The sequence below is a fragment of the Neoarius graeffei genome, chromosome 26, assembly GCF_027579695.1.
Source record: "Neoarius graeffei isolate fNeoGra1 chromosome 26, fNeoGra1.pri, whole genome shotgun sequence".
NCBI classification, from domain to species: Eukaryota; Metazoa; Chordata; class Actinopteri; order Siluriformes; family Ariidae; genus Neoarius; species Neoarius graeffei.
Genome location: NC_083594.1, coordinates 35,104,966 through 35,128,945, shown reverse-complemented (window position 1 = coordinate 35,128,945; position 23,980 = coordinate 35,104,966). Strand labels below are relative to the sequence as shown.

The window sequence follows — 23,980 nt, the reverse complement described above, 5'->3', positions numbered from 1 at the left end:
GCTCCAGCTTGCCTGCGACCCTGTAGAAGGATAAAGCGGCTAGAGATAATGAGATGAGATGATTCAAGCAAATATGCTTTGTTTTAATCTTTTTATTTCTTATTTTTGAAAGGCCATTTTTTGCAGTGTGCTGTCATGTACAAGTGGCTTGACATTACAAACTTATAGATCAGTGTTTTGGTGATACTGGAGACTTCTAGACAGGTGCTGGCGAATGTGTGTATTAATCTCAAATAAGTGTTAAGTGTGCTGTGATCGTGTGTAAGGTTCAGATTCTGGTGTGATTACTGTACTGAACAGAAGATCTGGCTTTTCATTTATTTTGATTTGAGTCGCTGGAGTGCACTGCGCCCCCTGCTGGTAAGGACATGGTTTTCCATGGTCTCATTTCAGATTAACCAAACTAAGTTATCAATAAGGCCAGTGGACCCAAGGCTGCTCTCCAGAGGGCCCGACTTCACCCCAGCGTTTGCTGACTTTAGCAGGCAGTTACTAGGAGGACGGGGAGCACCAGTGAGTGATGCAAGCACTTTTTCTTTAAATCTCCAATTCTCACACACCCATTCAATTCATGGCGTTTGTCACAAGAAACGTCCTACCGACTGTTCACGTTACTCAAAGCATAAACTTGCGTCCCTTACTTTCTTCCCCCATTGTTAGCTCCTCAGCTTGCCTGTCTGGCGGCCCCAGCCTCGCAAGATCATCATGAATGTTTCGGTGATTGATGAGGTGCAGCTGCAAAAGGCTGAGAATGCTTGGAAGCCTGGCATGAAGAGAGAAACACTCTCAGAGGACCTGGAAACTCAAACACAGGTAGACACATGCAATACGTAAACTGCTCAGGATCTAAACTTACAACTAATGTAGACCTCCTCCGTAGTCTTTCTCTTGAACTGTGAGAGAGCTACTATATAATTCCCCCCACACACACACACACCAAATACAAAAAGCCAAAATGGTTTCAAAGGGTTTTGTGGTTTATGTTATGTCTCCTTAGGAGCGAGCGAGTGCTTTGTTTTGGCTGTAAATGTTATTTCAGCAATGTTTTGTTTTCTGTCTCTGTTGCAGGATCTTTTCCGGAAGGTGCGCAGCATCCTGAATAAACTGACACCCCAGATGTTCACACAGCTGATGAAGCAGGTGACGGACCTCACCATAAACACGGAGGAGAGGCTGAAAGGAGTCATCGACCTGGTGTTCGAGAAGGCCATCGACGAACCCAGTTTCTCTGTAGCTTACGCCAACATGTGCCACTGCCTGGCTACAGTATGAGCTGCTTCATGACAGCATGATATTTCTTTTCAGTTATTAATGTCTGATTTTTGTGTGGCATCTCGAAAGAAAGGCTCTGAACTGTGTTTTGATGTGCCTGCAGCTGAAAGTGCCAATGGCAGATAAGCCTGGCACCACTGTTAACTTCCGGAAGTTGCTGCTGAACCGCTGTCAGAAAGAATTCGAACGGGACAAAATGGACGACGCTGTGTTCGAGAGGAAGCAGAAGGAGCTTGACTGTGCAACATCAGTACGTGTCTATATCATAACTTAATATCGTGTCTTTGTGGCGAATGTGTGATGGTGCGTTTTTTTAGGCATTTTATTGCACCTTTTAATCAGGGCTTTGAACCGGTTCAAGGAACGAAAACCGGGAACTTTTTCTATTTCACATGGAACAGAAACGAAACCAGAAACTTTATTATTTTTTATGTTCCGGAACAGAAACGCTTATTAAAAATAATGGTAACCGGTTAATACCGGTTTTTATTTCGTTCCTCAAAGTTTCCGTAGCCTACAAATAAAAAAGTCATTCTTCTCCTGCGCAAGTTTCTATGACCCGCTGGGGTTCACTTCCTGTGTGACGTTCGCTGACTGAATGGAGAGAGCGGGAGGGTGGACTACTATCACGTCTCCACATCTTAAATAAGAGGTAAATATCGCAGTCTATCGTTATTCGAAAACGTCAATTTCAAACACGATATCAATATATTTGTCCACGTTAATGAGAGGCTCGCGAACATTAAATGATGTTAATGCATAGGGCCTGACTAGCCTTTGGTAACACACTAGACGAATTCTCTTTCATTTTTGGCACTTTTTCTGTTTGTGTAGATGGGAAGACATACTGAGAATCCAAATCGCCAACATTTGAAATAATAATCGTTTTGAATTCTTTCTTGTCTTATTTAATGAAGGTTGTAATAGAATTAGCCTACATTTGGCTTAAGCTGGATGAGACAGAGACATAATTTTATAGCCATTTGTTAAACAGCTGACAGGGAACGTAATTAACCGTTCCGGGAACGAAATTTTTTTGTTCTAACCGGTTCGGGAACGTCTATTTAATGGTGGAACCCAAAACCGGAAACGTTAAAATTCCGTTTCTGTTCGGAACGAACCAATAGGAAAAAAATTCTGGTTCAAAGCCCTGCTTTTAAGATTCCTGAAGAGGTCTACTCTGAACATGCACCGTCAATTTTTAGGACAGATCACTCATGTGTATGTAAGAACAGATATTGCTGTCACTCATGGGTGTGCATTGTCCAACTTTTTATTTTTTTTAAGTTCCGATGAGAAATGGGAGTAGTTCTATACGGCTTCTAAAGATGACTCTGATAGTAAGCAAAGCAAGATATGCTCGCTGTGTATGTTCAGTCGAGCTACCAGTGATGTTTGCTACATCCTTCCAAGCTTAATTTTGCTTCTTAATGTCTTAAAACACATTTAATGAGCGGTTGTATGTGAACGGGTTAGGGGTTCTTCCGTTTGTGCATATCAAACGGGAACTACGGTACCAGTCAAAGGTTTGGACACACCTCCTCGTTCATAGGTTTTCTGTATTTTGACACTTTTTTTTTTTTCTACATTAGTTGGCCTAAATGAAATCTGACGTGCTGTTTCTTCATTTCTAGTTGTTCTGTGCTGCAGCAAAAATTTTCATCACATAGGGTGTTTTTCAGTTTCTTTAAACTCCGAGTAAGAAAGCAGTCAATAGGGGTGTTCACACGGCACATATTTGCATAGATGCTGCACCGATGTATTTTGTTGCGATATATCTTACACCGGTGTAAATTTTGTGGAGCGTTCACACGTCACAAACCTGCTTACTAGAGAGAAGCGTGTTAGCACCGGTGCAGCCCCACTTGCGTTCACACGGCAGCTTTTGCAACCGTGCTATACGATAGTAATAATGCGGAAATGAAATATGCGCATGCGTGAAAATGTACTTCCTTTTCCCGGTTGTCATGGCATCACCAAGCGCCGGGAAAACAACGTGGATGAAGACACCAGTGTTGCCAGATACTGCTGACGTTTTCCAGCCCAAAATATGTTCAAATCCACCAAAATGCACTTAAAACCGCCCAATCTGGCAACACTGGAAGACACGCAGTTCTGTTGTTGATATTCGCCATTTTGGAAGCGCAAAATACCAGGATGCAAATTATGCAATGCCCGTATGTAATCAACTGTCCTCACGCGTAGCGAGTCTACCCCTGTAGCGTTCAGACGGCCCATTTTATATCGGTGCTGCCCCACAAACTAGCATTTACTCCGGAGTAAATTTCTTAAACCACCTCCCGAGCAGGGTTAGATTTGCACCGGTTTAAGCAGCTTTCACGGGCTACCCCGGTATAACTTTGTACCGTGTGAACGCTCTACCGGGGCAGCCCCGGTGCTACACCGGGGTAAGAGTTGCCGTGTGAACACCCCTAATGTCTGATTTTAAGATATATCGAAAAAGAATTTGGTCGTCCACTGTGGCTTGGACAGACGCATGTATTTGTACAGTTGCTTTTCAGACCTCCTAAAGTGTATTGATTTTTTAAATTGGATTTAAATGATGCATTTTATGTGAATAATTCCTATCTGGATATAACGTAGGTACTCCAGAGACATAAATATAGGATATTACGCAGTCGCACAAAGATATGAAGTTTATCTTTGAGTGGTCAACATATTTCATGAGCGAGTGAAATATTTTTCAACACGAGAAGATAAACTTCATATCTTTGGGCCACCGTGTAATCCTTTTATCGTATAGACATATCCACAAAAAAACTATGTAGGTCACTCAAAAGAATTTTGATTTTGAACTGGTTCACCATTTTGACAACGCACGTTAAGTCAGCGGGAAAACATTGGAAGCGATGTCATCAGTATCCTCATGATTGAAGATATTGGAAATTATTATACGTACAGGAGACTTTTTTCAATGGAATAAAAACGTGTTCTATTCCCTTCTAGCGGGTTTCATTTGGTTTGACAGCACGCAGTATTGTTAGCATATCGCTTATCGTACGTGTATTACGTCACTCTACCCAAGGGAGAATGAGTGAATATGGTTTACGATATTGCATGGTAGTCAAGACGACGTGATATCACATGTCAGCGCTGTAAAACTTCCACGCTAGCAAGCGACTGTGACTGTTTGTAAACAAACATGGCTGCCAGGTTTGCTTCGTTAAATACAGAAGATTTTGAGAGAATTTTGAAAGAGAAAGACGCATTGAACACCCGAAAGGAATGTGTACGTATAATAATATTGGCTGCTTTTTGTTTCGTGGTCGATCAGATATATTCTGTTCAGCTACTCGTCTTCGACTCGTTCAGTATCGTGCTAGCTGAATGGAATATATCTGATAGACCACTCAACGCCAGCCAATACTATTTAAATATGTCACTCAGATCCGTGATGCATTATTTGTGTGGAAAATGAGTTTTTCAACATGAGAAGATAAACTTTATATCTTTAAGCCAACGTGTAATTTTCTTTTTATTATATAGACACATTCACAAACAAAAACTATGCAAGTTAATCAAAACAATTAATCAATAACTTCACAAGTGACGATATTGGAAAATGTGTTACCCGATGTCCGGGATGTAGCTTTGTATGAAAAATACAAGTGGTGCATTTCTTAGTAAAACACTCGTGTCTACAGTGGTGCTTGAAAGTTTGTGAACCCTTGAGAATTTTCTATATTTCTGTATAAATAGGACCTAAAACATCATCAGATTTTCACACAAGGCAAGGCAAGTTTATTTATATAGCACATTTCATACACAATGGCAGTTCAATGTTAGGGATGTCCCGATCAGGTTTTTTTGCCCTCCGATCCGATACCGATCATTTGATTTTGAGTATCTGCCGATACCGAGTCCCGATCCAATACTTCTTATAATCCATAAAAAATAAAGACGAGGAAAGAAACGGATCCAGGATGTTCCTCATTTTTTATTTAACACCTTATTTTAACATCCAACAACTCCGTTAGCAAACAGAGCACTTACGTGAGGCAGTTTGAACAATAAATAACAAATTTAAAAAAATAACCTTAAAATACCTGGCAGGAATGTAAACAAATAAAAAAAAATAAAGTGCCACAGTGCCAGTAATTTGCTTTTAAGAACGCATCTCACAGTGGTGTACAGTAATTTCAATTAAGGAAATGAACGTTTTTCTTGATGAAAACAAGCATTTCTACCCTTTCAGGTTTGAGCCCGTTTCTTTTGTCATCCAACGAAAAAAAAAATGATCTCATGCTTTGCTTTCCACTTCGAACTGCTTCCGTGTTCAACTTTGCCGGCAACAGGCAGCCAATAACCAATAGCGTCTCCGCTACAAAGTGATGTCATGCCGCACGCGTTGATGTTGCTGTGTTGAGACAAGAGGTCTGGTCTCACTCTGTGCCAATGCATAGCTATTGATGTGTTAAAAATGAGAATATATTATATAGCTATATATCCGATCCCTGATCGGGAGGCAATGCCCGATTCCGATCGAGTCTGAAACCATGTGATCGGGCCCGATTTCTGATCACGTGATCGGATCGGGACATCCCTATTCAATGTGCTTTACAGAAGTAAAAACAAAAACAGTAAACAACAGAGAAATAAAATTACATAAAATAATTTTATTTTTATTCTAAAAACAATTAATTAAAAGAATTAAAAGAAAATAATAAGAATTAAACAATAGTAGAAATAAAATAATAAAATGAAGTAGAAATAGGAGGAGAAAAAAAAAGAAACCAGCAGAATAGAATAAAGAATAAAATAGAATAAAGTTAAAATTAAAGTAAATTTAAAACATGCAGAGAAAGTAAAAATTATAAAAAAAAAAAAGAGAGAATATTAATAATTTAGCAGAAAGCATCTGAAAACAGCTTGGTCTTTAACCTAGATTTAAAACTGCCAACAGCAGGAGCATTTTTAATGTCCTCTGGCAGTTGGTTCCATAGCTGTACTGCATAGTAGCTAAAAGCTGCTTCACCATACTTTGTTTTAACAACTGGTTTTAATAGTAAATTTTTCTGCTGCGATCTGGTAGATCTGACTGGGTTAGGCCGCTGCAACATATCAGAGAGGTAATTGGGCCCTGTACCATTTAGAGATTTGTACACCAGCAGCAATGCTTTAAAGTCAATTCTGTAGCTTACTGGAAGCCAGTGAAGGGACTTTAGAATTGGAGTAATGTGCTCTGTTCTTTTTGTTCGTGTGAGAACCCTAGCCGCTGCATTTTGAACCAGCTGAAGTCGTTTGATGGTCTTTTTTGGCAGGCCTGTGAAAAGGCCATAAAAGTCCACAAGTCCAAAAGTCCACAAGTCCTAAAAGTAGATAAAGAGAACCCAGTTAAACAAATGAGACAAACATATTATACTTAGTCATTTATTTATTGAGGAAAATGATCCAATATTACATATCTGTGAGTGGCAAAAGTATGTGAAGCTTTGCTTTCAGTATCTGGTGTGACCCCCTTGTGCAGCAATAACTGCAACTAAACGTTTCCGGTAACTGTTGATCAGTCCTGCACACCGGCTTGGAGGAATTTTAGCCCATTCGTCCATACAGAACAGCTTCAACTCTGGGATGTTGGTGGGTTTCCTCACATGAACTGCTCGCTTCAGGTCCTTCCACAACATTTCGATTGGATTAAGGTCAGGACTTTGACTTGGCCATTCCAAACATTAACTTTATTCTTCTTTAACCATTCTTTGGTAGAATGACTTGTGTGCTTAGGGTCGTTGTCTTGCTGCATGACCCACCTTCTCTTGAGATTCAGGTCATGGACAGATGTCCTGACATTTTCCTTTAGAATTCACTGGTATAATTCAGAATTCATTGTTCCATCAATGATGGCAAGCTGTCCTGGCCCAGATGCAGCAAAACAGGCCCAAACCATGATACTACCACCACCATGTTTCACAGATGGAATAAGGTTCTTATGCTGGAATGCAGTGTTTTCCTTTCTCCAAACATAACGCTTCTCATTTAAACCAAAAAGTTCTATTTTGGTCTCATCCATCCACAAAACGTTTTTCCAATAGCCTTCTGGCTTGTCCACATGATCTTTAGCAAACTGCAGATGAGCAGCAGTGTTCTTTTTGGAGAGCAGTGGCTTTCTCCTTGCAACCCTGCCATGAACACCATTTGTTGTTCAGTGTTCTGATGGTGGACTCCTGAACATTAACATTAGCCAATGTGAGAGAGGCCTTCAGTTGCTTAGAAGTTACCCTGGGGTCCTTTGTGACCTCGCCGACTATTACACGCCTTGCTCTTGGAGTGATGTTTGTTGGTCGACCGCTCCTGGGGAGGGTAACAATGGTCTTGAATTTCCTCCATTTGTACACAATCTGTCTGACTGTGGATTGGTGGAGTCCAAACTCTTTAGAGATGATATTATCTCTAGCCGCTTTATCCTGTTCTACAGGGTCGCAGGCAAGCTGGAGCCTATCCCAGCTGACTACAGGCGAGAGGCGGGGTACACCCTGCACAAGTTCCCAGGTCATCACAGGGCTGACACATAGACACAGACAACCATTCACACTCACATTCACACCTACGGTCAGTTTAGAGTCACCAGTTAACCTAACCTGCATGTCTTTGGACTGTGGGGGAAACCGGAGCACCCGGAGGAAACCCACGCGGACACGGGGAGAACATGCAAACTCCGCACAGAAAGGCCCTTGCCAGCCACGGGGCTCGAACCTGGACCTTCTTGCTGTGAGGCGACAGCGCTAACCACTACACCACCGTGCCGCCCCTTTAGAGATGGTTTTGTAACCTTTTCCAACCTGATGAGCCTCAACAACGCTTTTTCTGAGGTCCTCAGAAATCTCCTTTGTTCGTGCCATGATACACTTCCACAAATACGTGTTGTGAAGATCAGACTTTGATAGATCCCTGTTCTTTAAATAAAGCAGGGTGCCCACTCACACCTGATTGTCATCCCATTGATTAAAAACCCCTGACTCTAATTTCACCTTCAAATTAACTGCTAATCCTAGTTCACATACTTTTGCCACTCACAGATATGTAATATTGGCTCATTTTCCTCAATAAATAAATGACCAAGTATAATATTTTTGTCTCATTTGTTTAACTGGGTTCTCTTTATCTACTTTTAGGACTTGTGTGAAAATCTGATGTTGTTTTAGGTCATATTTATGCAGAAATGTAGAAAATTCTAAAGGGTTCACAAACTTTGTATTATAATTATAATCTGAGCAGATGTGAACAGGGTCTGAGATGCTCCCTTTCCTCATACGCCTCATGTCTGTTATTTATTCTCAAAGACGAGTGAAAAGGAGCGCCTACAGGAGGAGCTGGAGGAGGCGAAGGATAAAGCCAGGCGGCGGTCCACTGGCAACATCAAGTTCATTGGTGAGCTGTTTAAGCTGCGCATGCTAACAGAAGCCATCATGCATGACTGCGTGGTGAAGCTGCTGAAGAACCATGACGACGAGAGCCTCGAGTGCCTCTGTAGGCTCCTCACTACCATCGGCAAGGACCTGGACTTTGAGAAGGCCAAGGTAAATCGGCCAGCCCTTTCAGTCCTTTATAACAGTCAGCAAGTTTTCTGCCAGTGGAGAGTCTTCAGGACAGAGGGTGTTGCAGTTAATTTAACAAACTTGGGTTTATTTTGTTTATTAACTTCAAGGGGGGGGGGGCTGGTGAGAGGACGACTGTGGTATAAAAGGAATAAAGCACTAGCTGTGGGTGGCATGGTGGTGTAGTGGTTTGCGCTGTTGCCTCACAGCAAGAAGGTCCGGGTTCGAGCCCCGTGGCCGGCGAGGGCCTTTCTGTGCGGAGTTTGCATGTTCTCCCCGTGTCCGCGTGGGTTTCCTCCGGGTGCTCCGGTTTCCCCCACAGTCCAAAGACATGCAGGTTAGGTTAACTGGTGACTCTAAATTGACCGTAGGTGTGAATGTGAGTGTGAATGGTTGTGTGTCAGCCCTGCGATGACCTGGCGACTTGTCCAGGGTGTACCCCGCCTTTCGCCCGTAGTCAGCTGGGATAGGCTCCAGCTTGCCTGCGACCCTGTAGAACAGGATAAAGCGGCTAGAGATGATGAGATGAGATGAGATGAGCACTAGCTGTGATTGGAGAATATTTGCAGATGTGTGTTAGTGCTCGGACAGTCCTTTAGTGCTAGTGCAACAGTTTAAAACCATGCTATGTGCTCTAACCAGCAGCATTTATTTATTTCATTTCATTTAGTGTTTCCCTTTCTCCTCTCTTTACCCTGAGATGATGGGTGGGTTGAGGGTCGGCACGCGTACATTTGTATGGAGTAAGGAAGTTGACAAAAGTATTTTGAATATAAATGTTGTATATCTGAATTACAGACGTGTCACGTTTAAATACTTTTTTCCTTATATTTAAAGGGGAACAGAGGGCAATATATAGAGTAAATATAACAATAAAACACACATTGACGAACCTCATTCAAGACTTACAAAAGTTTTTTGTTCTAAGGTTGGAAAGTTATAGTGTTTTGAAAGTAGCTCGAGCAAACTATTTCCGCAGTTTGAACAGCCCGCCATGATATTAATTTTATCCAATCAGAATGCACGTTCATTTTCTCTGCATAACACTCATGACGTATGTATGTGCCCAGTTGTGTTGGCTCATTGAGGTTGGGAGTAGCACGTGTGAAATACCTGTTTCTGCCTCTTGCGACGATTTCGCAAGTCCACGGGTGGCGCCTATCTCATTGCAGCAAATAAATTCTGCTGGACTCGTGAGCAACTCCACGTTACATTTTCCGCACGAGCACCACGCCGTGTCACCTGCACGCAGACGCTCTGCCCCACGCTCGCCACGCCCATGGTCAGCATCAGTCTCATCCTCGCCGTCATCCGAGCTTTCTTCTCTTATTTCATCACCGGAGTCGAGAGTACCTCTCCTAGGTTCAAACTGGTACCCTTCTAAGCCATAGCCTGCTTGCAGTGTGTGTTGCGGGATCTCTTCGTATGATTCGACAGAGCTGTCGCTTTCACTTGATGCGCCCGACGCCATGATTACACGCTTCTCTCCTAGTGCAGTGGGTAGCGCTGACGTCACGGTCTTTTAAAAATGGCGACTCTTGTGCCGTTTAGCGTACCGACTATTATATTTACAATTACCAAGATATTTCGTTGTTTTCTAGTATATAAATTTGATAGAATACTTAAGAATACATCATTTTGTCACATCAGCAACTGTATATATTATATTTGGTACCCCTTTAATAAATTTGTGTTTGTTTTTTTTCCTTTGTTTTGAACCTGATGATTGATTAAAAACAAAAAAGAGAAGCTTAAGATTTCAGATTTTAAAAATCCAGAACCCTAAACGCAAGTCTCAAAAATACAGATTTATGCAGTTTAGGTCAAAGGTGACTCGTCCAGGATCCCGAGGGGAAAATGTGTGTCAGGGCTCGAAATTCGTGGTGGTCCGGTCACCCGAGGCGACTTAATTTTTCATTTGGCAAGTAATTCCTGTCACTAGCCAGCCCGGCTGGCTAGTTGAAAATAAAAAAGATATATGAAGCGAAGATTCAGACACACCGTCAGGTAAAGCCGCCACATACACTATATTGCCAAAAGTATTTGCTCACCCATCCAAATTATCGGAATCAGGTGTTCCAATCACTTCCATGGCCACAGGTGTATAAAATCAAGCACCTAGGCATGCAGACTGTTTTTACAGTTTGGAGCTGGCCCCTTCCTCTTCCAACATGACTGTGCACCAGTGCACAAAGCAAGGTCCATAAAGACATGGATGACAGAGTCTGGTGTGGATGAACTTGACTGGCCTGCACGGAGTCCTGACCTCAACCCGATAGAACACCTTTGGGATGAATTAGAGTGGAGACTGAGAGCCAGGCCTTCTCGTCCAACATCAGTGCATGACCTCACAAATGCGCTTCTGGAAGAATGGTCAAAAATTCCCATAAACACACTCTTAAACCTTGTGGACAGCCTTCCCAGAAGAGTTGAAGCTGTTCTAGCTGCAAAGGGTGGACCGACGTCATATTGAACCCTATGGATTAGGAATGGGATGTCACTTAAGCTCATATGTGAGTCAAGGCAGGTGAGCAAATACTTTTGGCAATATCGTGTATTAAGCGCGTGCCGTGTCTGTGTTAATCGATGTGTTTATCGGCAGGACGGTCAGGCTGTCAGTTTTTTCACTACTGCGCATGCATATAACAGACATCCCAAGTCTCCCGGAAGTTCCGGGAGTCTCCCGCATATTGATAGCGGCTCCCCGATGCCCGCAAATTGGAGAATATCTCCTGGAATCTAGAGCAAGCGAGCAAGAGCGTGCACGCGAAACATTAATATCTGCATCGCACATATGACGGAGTGCGCGAGGGAGCGCGAGAGAGACTGCGTGTGTGCCTGTTCATGAAGCGCATGCTAAAGAGCATCCTGATTGGTTTACAAACATCCCATTATGGTGCTCTGTGTTGTTCTCATTTATGTATTTAACAACAGTATCAAAATACTCCGGGTCTTGAAATAAATGCACATTAGTCATGAACAATGGTAACTACTCTCTTTTGTGTTATTTTTGACAGAAGTAAAATCAAGGGTGAAAGTAAGCCGGTCCTGGCCGGTCCGGTGTACCACTCACTAAAAGATTTGGCCGTACCGAAAAGAAAAATATACTGTCTCTGGAAAAAAAAAATGCACTTTCAGCATAACAACACACCTGCTAACGTCAATTTACCAAAAGCGACACGTTTTCCTCAATATACATTGCATATAACTTGTTCTGACCTGTCTCTGAATTATGTCTGAAGTGAATTCCTTCCGTGTTTCACTCGACAGACAGCGTGCGAGCTAGTGCGCATAGCCCACTGCTTAACCATCTTGCGCCAACGTGCGCAGCTGGTATCCAAAGTGTTTTAGTAGACAGAATGTCCAAAATGAAAAGTTAGTTTTCAACTGTTCAGCTAAAAAAAAAATGTTATTAAAACGATTGTGTTGTTGAAATGATGTTTGCAATTTATTTATAATCAAAAACTGATACAGGTGGATTAAAGAGTGATAGTGTGATTAAAAAAAGTACTATACTAGTACTACTGAGTGATAAGAAGTCCTAGTGAATGCTTGGTAAGTAGACAATAATAAATAATTAGGTGTATTTTTCGGCGCTTGCTGCGCACGCGCGCGATGACTCAAAATAATAGTACCGGCAAGAAATAAAAGCTACTTTCACCCCTGAGTAAAATTCATACATGAACAAATTTTGGCGAGTTGATTTTCTGTTTGGCTAGTTACTTTGGAAGGTAACTAGTCCGGCTGGCTGGTGGAAAAAATATATGAATTTTGAGCCCTGTGTGTGTTCAGAATGGTCGAACTTAACGTTTAGCCAATCACAGTCATCTACCATGATTGCTTTATGTGACTGTAAATTGAAGAGTTGTGGAGTGAAAAACACGAGAACTGGAATTAAGGACATCTTAAGCTTTTGTTCTACTCAGGCCCTGTCCACACGGCAACGGATTCAGGTGAATCTGATAAAATTGTTTATCGTTTCGGCCTGGCGTCCACACGGCACCGGCGTTTTGGGTGCCCCGAAACGAAATCTTTTGAGAACGGGTTCCAGAGTGGAAAAATCTGGCAACGGCGCCATTGCGAAGTCGTCTGGATGAGTAGAACGGATTTGTTTACGATGACGTCACAACCACATGACAATCCCGCCAGCAAAAATAGGGAAAAAAAGGAGCGATCTCACCTCTTCAGATGTTGGTTTAAGTCCGACAATACATTCCTTAAAAGGGGCGTAGAAGAACAAAGTAATCCATCAACGTGTAGCATTCAATTTATTCCGGACCATTAAAGAATTCTGGAGGATCTCAGAATGTTGGCGTACCGGCTTCCATCTACCCCCGTTCATTCCTCTCTCTCTCTCCATCTACCCCTGTTCATTCCTCTTTCCGCGTCTCCATTCAGAAAACGAGCACGTGATTTAAAGGGACTATAGCCATAGGACAGGGAGTGAGAAGGTGTGCGCGTGTGACAGTGACCGGGAAGAACCTAGGCTCATGCTCGCCCTGAATTTCTCTTAAAGTGAAGGCAGAAGAACGTTCAGCGCCTCGCCAGGCTTTCGATGTATTAATTTACATAGACGTTTTAATATGAAATATAAATAAGTGTCTTAGACAATAGATACTATTTTACGCTACTGACTAATAATCAAAACTTTGTGGCTGATGGTACAGAAGAAGGGGTTTATGCGCATGCGTCTACTACTTCTATTGTTCTGGTGTCTCCGATGGGACCGTCTTACAGCGCACGTAGAGGTGTGGCGTGTGTATTGCATCGTTTTCAGCAAGTGTTGCGTTGCCATATGAACCTGATATTTTACTGATCCGTTGCCCATGTGGACGCGATATTTAAAAAAAAAAAAATCTTGTCGTGTGGATGTAGCCTCAGATAGCTAAATTTATACAGTGATGTTGAGCATTTGATGCTCATTTAAGCTATATGTCCAGTGTAACTGTTAACTATGATGATTAGGAAACATTCTAACTAGTTAGGCTACTCTAATTGTTCACAACTATCAGCCTAAACTCCAGTTATGGAAAGCCACAGAAATGCAGAGTTCAGCTTTCTACCACATTTAACACATCACTCCTCAGCAAATTCCCAAGAAATTCATGGGGTGAATTTTGTGGGTACGAAGAGGGTAAACACAGGGCTGTGTGACCCTGCAGGCCTGAGTTTGACACCCCTGGCCTAAATCAGTGTCCATATACTGTATATGTTATTTACCAGCTGGGAGGTCCGTATCGTGAAATACCGTGACCGAGGTCTTGAAAGTACTGAGCGAGGCCCTCTGGGCTGAGGTCAGTATTCAAGGTCACGTTATTTCACCACACGGACCGACCTTAAGCTGGTAAATAATTATTTTTTCTTTACCAAATTCTAACAGAAAACAGGAGCGCCCGAAAGGGAAAACTGAGCCGAGCTGAGGCGAGCCGCCATTTTGAATCCTCATTCACGGCTGTAATGCAAATTGCTTTCTCCTCGGTATACAAGTGCACTTCTATGGCAGAAAAAACCCCCAAAAAACTACATTTTGCCGCCTATGTAGTCCCCTATTTATACAAAATTGAGTCATTCAGGATTCAGCCATGTTTTTGCTCAGTGTTAGCAAGTTAGAGGTTTTTAGCTTTCTCCTGAAATGTTTTCTTCAATTTTGTCTTCCTCAGGGTAGTAAAACTCGCTTTCGCTGTGAACACTGTCGTTATCGCTATCCATGCTGTAAAATTAATGCTATTTTGAATCCTCATTCACGGCTGTAAATTGCAAATTGCTTCCTCCGCAGTATACAAGTGCACTTCCATGGCAGGAAAAAAAAAAACTACATTTTGCCGCCTATGTCGTCCCTTATTTATACAAATAGGAGTCATTCAGGATTCAGCCATGTTTTTGCTCTGTGTTAGCAAATTACAGGTTTTAGCTTTCTCCTGAAATGTTTTCTTTTATTTCTTCTTCCTCAGGGTAGTAAAACTCGCTTTCGCTGTGAACACTGTCGTTATCACTATCCATGCTGTAAAATTAATGCTATTCTCCTGAGAAATGCTGGCAAAAATTTATAAGATTTTTGATAATCTTATAAATAAATCTTATTTAAAAAAATAAATGTTGACAAAAAAATGCTACTATGTTTGTTGTTGTTGTGAACGAGCGAGTCGTCAGAGGTCCGTAACTGGGGTCCGTACCGTAGGATACGGACCCGCTCGCCAGCCAATCAGAGCGCAGGATTTGGACCGCAAAAAAAATAGTGTGTTATGTACCCTATAAGAACTTAATTGTTGCACTCTGGCATATGAGTGTGTAACATGTAGAAATCTAGCCATTTCAGAAGAACATAAAAGCTTCAGATGCACTTCCCTTCTCTTTATTTCACTTCGCGATCATGTACGCAGGTGTGACATGGTTGTGATTTGGATAAGTTTTTGACCACACTGAAAGCATCTACTTTTTCCTGGGAAAATGGCGGCGGGATAAATACTTGTACATTTCTTTGTATTTTCTAGCTGTCTCAACCAGTGTTGTAGTCGAGTCACTAAACCTCGAGTCCAAGTCCAGTCTCAAGTCCGAGTCAAGTCCAAGCCATTAAAAACAAAATTAGTCAGGTCCACTCTTGATCCGAATCGAGTCCAACTGCACCATTTGACGGTGGCTGTTTTAGCACCATTAACATTAGTTTGTTCCTGAACATGACACATGAACAGGTGAATGTGCTTCTCTTTGTCAGGGACTGCGAAGTATTCTGTCAGAGATGGTTGGGAGACGGATGTAAGTGCAGAAGGTGTGTTTATTTATACAAGGCATGTAATCAAAACGGCAGGCAAAATCATAAAACAATGAAACGGGCAACAGGTCGAGCGAGGCACAAACAGGCTATTGTAGACTCTGCAGAATCAAAGATGGGAAACAGGAAATCGGGGATCAAACAAGGAAATAAGGCTCGGTAATGTGTCAGCAATGCAACTCAATACTTCGTAAAGTAAGTGTGTTTTCACAGTTTTTATATAGGTGCGCTGTTTGCGCCTTAATCCTGTGCAGGTGTGAGTCGTTTGTGGCGCGTGCAAGTCGGCTTGGTGTGTGACAGTCTTGTACAAAAATTAATGTAGATATACGTAAATATCTTATGCCAAATTATTATGGCATGTTGCAAAAAAAAAAGAAGAAAAAATCCAAGTCTTCGTCTCAATTTTTCCGAGTCCTAATGCAGTTAATGCACGAGTCCAAGTCATCAGTGCTGAAGTTCTAGTCGAGTCACGAGTCCTCAAAATTAGGGCATGAGCTGGATTCGAGTACTACAAGCCTGGTGTCAACGTATAAGATTATACCCCCAAACAAGACGTTTCCCACAAGACAGTGAGTTTATTTCTTTTACCATGATTAGCTGAGCCCAGCTGTCACTATACTGCTCCTGACTGTACAGCAATAATCGGTCTCAGTTGCCTGATTATCTGGCTCAGAGAAGTCAGTGCTTATGGGCCATTGTTCTTTCGGGTTTTATTTATTTACCAGATATGTTCAATTCTATGTTTACTGCATAGAATGCAACTGCTAAGTAAGAATTCCTCAGCGACTGTGCAGTGTCTTATATCACAGTGACGGAAAATCAGCTACAGTACAGAGGAGCGAGTGGTTTGTGGCATTTTGTTTGTATCTTCTAACGAAGTGTGTGTGTGTGTGTGTGTGTGTGTGTGTGTGTGTGTGTGTGTGTGTGTGTTTGCATGAAATGATTGACATCATCCCAGTCCGTGTTTTTGATTCACCTCTGCTCTGTGTCCTTGAATAGCCTCGCATGGACCAGTATTTCAACCAGATGGAGAAAATTGTCAAAGAACGCAAGACATCATCCCGAATCCGCTTCATGCTACAGGACGTGATCGACCTGAGATTGGTGTGTGTGTGTGTGTGTGTGTGAGAGAGAGATTTATTTCCTTGTCATGTTCATATGTTTGATGTATGCTTAATTACTGTAAATGTGTAACTTGATGAAATGCCTGTGTCTCTGTGCTTTTAGCATAATTGGGTGTCGCGCAGGGCTGATCAGGGCCCCAAAACCATTGAGCAGATCCATAAAGAGGCCAGGATCGAGGAACAGGAGGAGCAGAGGAAAGTTCACCAACAGCTATTGTCGAAGGATAAAAGGAGGCCAGGTCAGCAGCAGCATCACTCTTTCTTTTTTTTTTTTTTAATAAAAGGGTTTGAGGACAGGCTTACATTACTAGTGCATCTCAAAAAATTAGAATATTGTGGAAAAAGTTCAATATTTTCCATCAGTTATTTAAGAAAGTGAAAATGTTATATATTATAGACTCATTACACATAAACTAAAATGTTTCAAGCATTTTTCTATTTTAATTTTAATCAGTATGGCATACAGTACATTCATTCATTATCTCTAGCCGCTTTATCCTTCTACAGGGTCGCAGGCAAGCTGGAGCCTATCCCAGCTGACTATGGGCGAAAGGCGGGGTACACCCTGGACAAGTCGCCAGGTCATCACAGGGCTGACACATAGACACAGACAACCATTCACACTCACATTCACACCTACGGTCAATTTAGAGTCACCAGTTAACCTAACCTGCATGTCTTTGGACTGTGGGGGAAACCGGAGCACCCGGAGGAAACCCACGCGGACACGGGGAGAACATGTAAACTCCGCACAGAAAGGCCCTCGCCGGCCCCGGGGCTCGAACCCAGGACCTTCTTGCTGTGAGGCGACAGCGCTAACCACTACACCACCGTGCCGCCCGCATACAGTACAAAAACACAAAAAAAAACCATCTCAAAATATTAGAATATTTCATTTCGAGTTTGAGTAAAACAGTATGAACACAGTGTCTCTCTCGGTCTAGTTCAGTACACACAACCACAATCATGGGGAAGACTGCTGTCAAGTGACTGTTGTCCAGAAGATGATCACTGATGCCCTCCACATGGAGGGTAAGCCACAAAAGGTCATTGCTGAAAAGGGTGGCTGGAAAAGGTGCACAAGCAACAGGGATGGCCGCAGTCTTGAGAGGATTGTCAAGAAAAGTCGATTCAAGAACTTGGGAGAGCTTCACAAGGAGTGGACTGAGGCTGGTGTCAGTGTATCAAGACCCATCACGAACAGACATCTTCAAGAAAGGGGATACAACTTTCGCATTCCTAATATCAAGCTACTCCTGAACCAGAGACAATGTCAGAAGTGTCTTATCTGGGCTAAGGAGAGAAAGAAATGGACTGTTGCTCAGTGGTCCAAAGTCCTCTTTTCAGATGAAAGTACATTTTGCATTTAATTTGGAAATCACGGTTCTAGAGTCTGGAGGAAGAGTGGAGAGGCACAGAATCCAAGGTGTTTGAAGCCCAGTGTGAAGTTTCCACAGTCTGTGATGATTTGGGGTGCCATGTCATCTGCTGGTGTTGGTCCACTGTATTTTATCAAGTCCCAAGTCAACACCGCCATCTACCAGGAGATTTTAGAGCACTTCATGCTTCCATCTGCTGACGAGCTTTTTGGAGATGCTGATTTCCTTTTCCAGCAGGACTTGGCACCTACCCACAGTGCCAAAACTACTACCAAATGGTTTGCTGACCATGATATTACTGTGTTTGATTGGCCAGCCAACTTGCCTGACCTGAACCCCATAGAGAATCTATGGGGTATTGTCAAGAGGAAGATGAGAAACACCCGACCCAAAAATACAGATATGCTGAAGGCCACTATCAAAGCAACCTGGGCTTCAATAACACCTCAGCAGTGCCACAGACTGATCACCTCCATGCCACACCGCATTGATACAGTAATTCATGGTAAAGGAGCCCCAACCAAGTATTGAGTGTATAAATGAATATACTTTTCAGAAGTTGGACATTTCTGTATTGTACAGTAAATCCTTTTTTTGATTGATCTTAGGGAATATTCTAATAATTTGAGATACTGGATTTGATTTTCATGAGCTATAAGCCATAATCATCAAAATTAAAACAAAAAGGCTTTAAATATTTCATTTTACATGTAATGAATATAGAATATATGAAAGTTTACCTTTTTGAATTAAATTATGAAAAAAAGGAACTTTTTCATGGTATTCTAATTTTCTGAGATGCACTAGTACATGGCTTTAGTTCATGGACATAGAAACAAGGTAAATTAAACTTGGTATGACTGTTTTTCCAAGCTATGACCTCATTATGTTAGTCTTTATTAGTTTGATAACTACAGGCTGCCTGAGGAATATAATAGCCCAGTGTTAGTTTTGATGGAATAACCGAATCAGTGAAACTCAAATTAGCTCGTTATATACGTCTTTATTTCTTTATTCCACGTCTGTCTGTGGATGAAATGAGAAACAACAGTTGGAGCGAGTATTCATTTCCTGTGCCTGTGTTTGCTTTACTTTAGTCTTTCACAGATCTCACCAGGGAAAGATAAAACAATAAACCAGCAGGCATGCCAGGTTCTATTGCGTTTATGAACGAGGTTATAAAGCAGTAGTTGTAAAATGTCATTATGGTGTTTACAGAACTGAGGGATCAGCGCGGTCTAAGAGAAGAGACTTGGAGCACTGTACCAATGACCAAGAACAGCAGGACCATAGACCCCACCAAGATCCCCAAGATCTCCAAGGTCTGTTCATTATGTACCCACTCAAGTCACTTTATTTCTACAGCGCATTTAAAACCAACAGGAGTTGACCCAAATCGCTTTACAGTCGAGGCAAATGCAGGTCAATACATAAACGCATGAATAAAAAATGGAAGGAGAGAAATAATGAGGCAAGACTAAAGACCTAAAACCAAATGGAGTCATAAAAATCAAACAAAAATCATCGTAAAATAGATCATGAAATAAAAATAGATCATAAAATAGATCATTTTAAAAATCCAGAACCCTAAATGCAAATCTCAAAAGTACAGACTCGTCTCATGTACACAGTGCCAGTTCAAAGCGACCCTGTGGAACATTTCATTTATTCTTTCAACCAGTTGAAAAGAAATGCATAACAATTTCAGTGATTAAGTTGGGAATAAAACATGATGGGATGTTGTGATGCGAAGAACTGAAGCCACAGACAAATGAAATAGTCTTATTTTCCACATCTACACTACCGTTCAAAAGTTTGGGGTCACTTTGAAATGTCCTTATTTTTGAAAGAAAAGCACTGTTCTTTTCAGTGAAGATCACTTTAAACCAGTGTTTCCAAAAGTGGGTCGCGGAGGGGTCCTGGGTGGGTCGCGGAGCTGTGGTGTAAAAAAAAAAAATGTTAATTCATTGATTCACTAAAAAAAAGTGCAACTTTTTTCTGCGACGATTTGCAACTCTTATTTTGATAGACGATTCCAGCTCCGTGTCATCTGTTGCCATAGACGCAGAATGTTTATGCGACATAACGTGCGTGCTAGTCATTTGAGTGGTGAACAACGTGTTGAAACGACGGTACGACCCCGAATATTTGAAATATGGATTTAGTTGTGTTGAGGACAAAATGGTACAGAAACCCATCTGTGTGGTATGTGGTGAGACACTTGCACATGAGAGCATGAAGCCGTCGTTTTGCCTATGTTTATTGATCAGACATACAGCATATAATGGCCATGCAGATGCAAACACAGGTATTATTATAACAATAATAGTTATTATTACATATTATGGTTATATTTTGAGAATTACATTAAATTGACTTGAATGCTAAAAAAAATTGGGTCGCGACCTAATGACCATGGAAAATTGCGGGTCCCAAGACTGTTCCAGTTAAGAACCACTGCTTTAAACTAATCAGAAATCCACTCTATACATTGCTAATGTGGTAAATGACTATTCTAGCTGCAAATGTCTGGTTTTTGGTGCAATATCTCCATAGGTGTATAGAGGCCCATTTCCAGCAACTATCACTCCAGTGTTCTAATGGTACAATGTGTTTGCTCATTGCCTCAGAAGGCTAATGGATGATTAGAAAACCCTTGTACAATCATGTTAGCACAGCTGAAAACAGTTGAGCTCTTTAGAGAAGCTATAAAACTGACCTTCCTTTGAGCAGATTGAGTTTCTGGAGCATCACATTTGTGGGGTCGATTAAATGCTCAAAATGGCCAGAAAAATGTCTTGACTATATTTTCTGTTTTACATTTTACAACTTATGGTGGTAAATAAAAGTGACTTTTCATGGAAAACACAAAATTGTCTGGGTGACCCCAAACTTTTGAACGGTACCGTAAAGATAAAGTTTATAGTAGTATTGGTTTTGCCACGGGGAGATGAGGACTAAATCCTAGAAATTGCTCATTCTGCGATCACTCACGCTAGCAGTCATTTCACGTGTACAGATGCCAGGGACCCAGAGCTTCTGTTAGTATAATAGTGAAATCTGATGATGTCACTGTGGTTAACGCGCGAGTAAACACTGAGTAATTTGCTCCAAACTGAAGCACTTTATAACCAAAATCTCTGTTTCTTCATATTTACAATCCACATACTGTACAACATTATGCCCTTTTACGTTTGAGATCAAATGAACGCACCATCCTCAGTTAGAAATTGCTGGAAAAATCTGTGTGCTGATTAATTCCAAGATTCCAACAAAAAAAAAAAAGTTTGAGACAACACTCAAACACCTTGTAAATATGTCGCGCCACGGGATTTTTGTACAAGATGCTGCATTTACAGAATGCGTAAAAACAGCATTGAAAAGCGTGAAATATTTTTGCACCGCTTTCGCTGGCCGATCCAGTAACTATCAACGAATAATCGCCTCAGTAACACCCCTACGGGATACATTTATCACTTTTAATATCATCCACAACTGTGTTGGACTGAGGCTGGTTCTAGAGGACTTGAGACAGGGATTCGTTTTAAACAACTACCATGTAGTTACTGTCCCGAAATGGAAATGAGGCAACACTCGACTCGACAGCGTCCATTCATTGTACATGTACTAACTGATTCTGAGTCCTGGTCTCCATGTTTTCAATACTGCATGTTCAGACATTAGAAAGAATAAGAACACATTTTATGACTATCTTGTATGAGCAACAGTTCTAGCTTTGTTGGTAGCATTTTGTACAGGTTAAAGTTGATCCCATGTTAGAAACAGAGTATCAGGGACTAATATATGTTATTTACCAGCTGGGAGGTCCATACGGTGAAATACCGTGACCGAGGCCTTAAAAGTACTGAGCGAGGCCCTCTGGACCGAGGTCAGTATTCAAGGCCGAGGTCACGGTATTTCACCATACGGACCGACCTTAAGCTGGTCAATAATATATATTTTTTTTTTTCTTTACCAAATTCTAACAGAAAACGAGAGCGCCCGAAAGGGAAGGGAGAGCCGAGACGCCATTTTGAATCCTCATTCGCGGCTGTAATCCAAATGGCTTCCTCCTCGGTATACAAGTGCACTTCTATGGCAGGAAAATAACTACATTTTGCCGCCTATGTAGTCCCCTATTTATACAAATAGGAGTCATTCAGGATTCAACCATGTTTTTGCTCGGCGTTAGCAACAGTTACAAGTTTTAGCTTTCTCCTGAAATGTTTTCTTTTATTTCTTCTTCCTCAGGGTAGTAAAACTCGCTTTCGCTGTGAACACTGTTGTTATCGCTATCCATTAGGGCTGTAACGATATGCGTATCGAAATCGCGATACGCAGAGCCACGATCCGTATCGCGATACAAGAAGGCAGAATCGCGGTACACCCTTTCAAACTTCTCCTCAGCCCAAAAACAGAGGTGCTTCCAAACTTCAATTTATGAATACTTTACTTTTTATTTAAATTACATTTTAAACTTACTTAAATTACTTTTATTTTTTTATATCTATTAGTAAGTCGTTTTTTCGCCGACCTGCGACAATCTTCTGCGAGTCACGCAACATCCACACTCGCCACTGGCAGAGCATTCATTTCTTTTAAGCGGTCGCCATTCTGGTTGCGACGCGGGGAGCGAATCTGTAAACAAGCAGCTCATTGGCTGGCTAGGTGTGCCACAAGCCAATCACAATCACTTGACCGGAAAGGCATGCAGTGTTGCCAGATTGGGCAGGTTTAGGTGCTTTTTGGCTGGTTTTGAACATATTTTGGGGTGGAAAACGTTAGCAATATCTGGCAACACTGAAGGCATGTCTGCTTGGGCGGAAGCCTTCTGCGGCAGTTACATTTTGACACGCGAGCAATGTTTCACCATAAAAATTCCGTAATTTCCATCTGTTTTCCGCGATCACAGAAAATCATTGGCCCTATGAGAGTGAGACAGTGAGAGAGCCACCCCCCCAAAAAAAAAATCTTAACGGATTTACACGATTTGGAAAAATGACTTTTTCAGAACCGAAAAAAACAGAGCTTCCGGCTCAACAGTATTATTTTGAGAAATAAAACAATCTTTGGATATACATTTGTTCATTTTTGCATACATATTACTCATTCTCTGCAGTGGTCTGAATTATTTGTTATTAAATAGTTATTGTAAGTAAGTAAATGTTAAGTCAAATTTACTACTTTAAAAAAACATTTTTAAAAAAAATCGTGGGCGTATTGAATCGTGGGTCAAAAATCGCGATATGTATCGAATCGTGAGTTGGGTGTATCGTTACAGCCCTACTATCCATGCTGTAAAATTAATGCTATTCTCCTGAGAAATGCGAAAATAAATGTTGACAAAAATTGCTACCATGTTTGTTGTTGTGAACGAGTGAGTTGCCAGAGGTCCGTAACTGGGGTCCGTACCGTAGGATACGGACCCGCTTGCCAGCCAATCAGAGCGCGGGATTTGATGGAAACTGGACCGTGAAAAAAATAATCTGACATAACTGGCAGAGTGGCAAAAATGAATTTGGCATGGTGCCAACCAATCAATGAATGAGGCATCAAATTAAATTACCTGTAGCTGGGTGTTTTTTTTTTGCAAGTCCATAGTAAAAGTAGCATCATTCTAGTCCAGAAATCAGGGATCCCAGACGTCCGCTATTTAGCGGAATTCCGCTATTTTTCTAGCCAAAGTGGTGGTGGTTTTTTTTTTTTTTTTTTAAATCTCTTGTATGTCCGTTAAAAATGTGTTTGTTTAAGTAAAATGACCAGCAAAATACGTTCTGATTTGGTTTGCTTGTTTAGCGATGTTTTTGTCAGCTTCGTTTGTTCTCGTTGACATTCGGGAACACTCGGAAGTTAAATTGATGTAAATACTGCGAGACTGTACGC

The 23,980-nt window shown here is 41.6% G+C and overlaps 1 protein-coding gene across 5 annotated transcripts in view; it reads left to right on the top strand.

Annotated features, from left to right (window-relative positions):
- Window positions 1-23,980, top strand: part of eif4g3a (eukaryotic translation initiation factor 4 gamma, 3a) — a 185,988-nt gene that overhangs the window by 124,907 nt on the left and 37,101 nt on the right. For all 5 annotated transcript variants that reach the window (XM_060910167.1, XM_060910166.1, XM_060910164.1 and 2 more), the window contains 8 exons: window positions 394-513; window positions 661-813; window positions 1,069-1,266; window positions 1,376-1,522; window positions 8,571-8,807; window positions 16,594-16,698; window positions 16,822-16,957; window positions 19,316-19,419. In XM_060910167.1, the coding sequence (XP_060766150.1) occupies window positions 394-513; window positions 661-813; window positions 1,069-1,266; window positions 1,376-1,522; window positions 8,571-8,807; window positions 16,594-16,698; window positions 16,822-16,957; window positions 19,316-19,419 (1,200 nt within the window). The remainder of the gene's footprint in view (window positions 1-393; window positions 514-660; window positions 814-1,068; window positions 1,267-1,375; window positions 1,523-8,570; window positions 8,808-16,593; window positions 16,699-16,821; window positions 16,958-19,315; window positions 19,420-23,980) is intronic.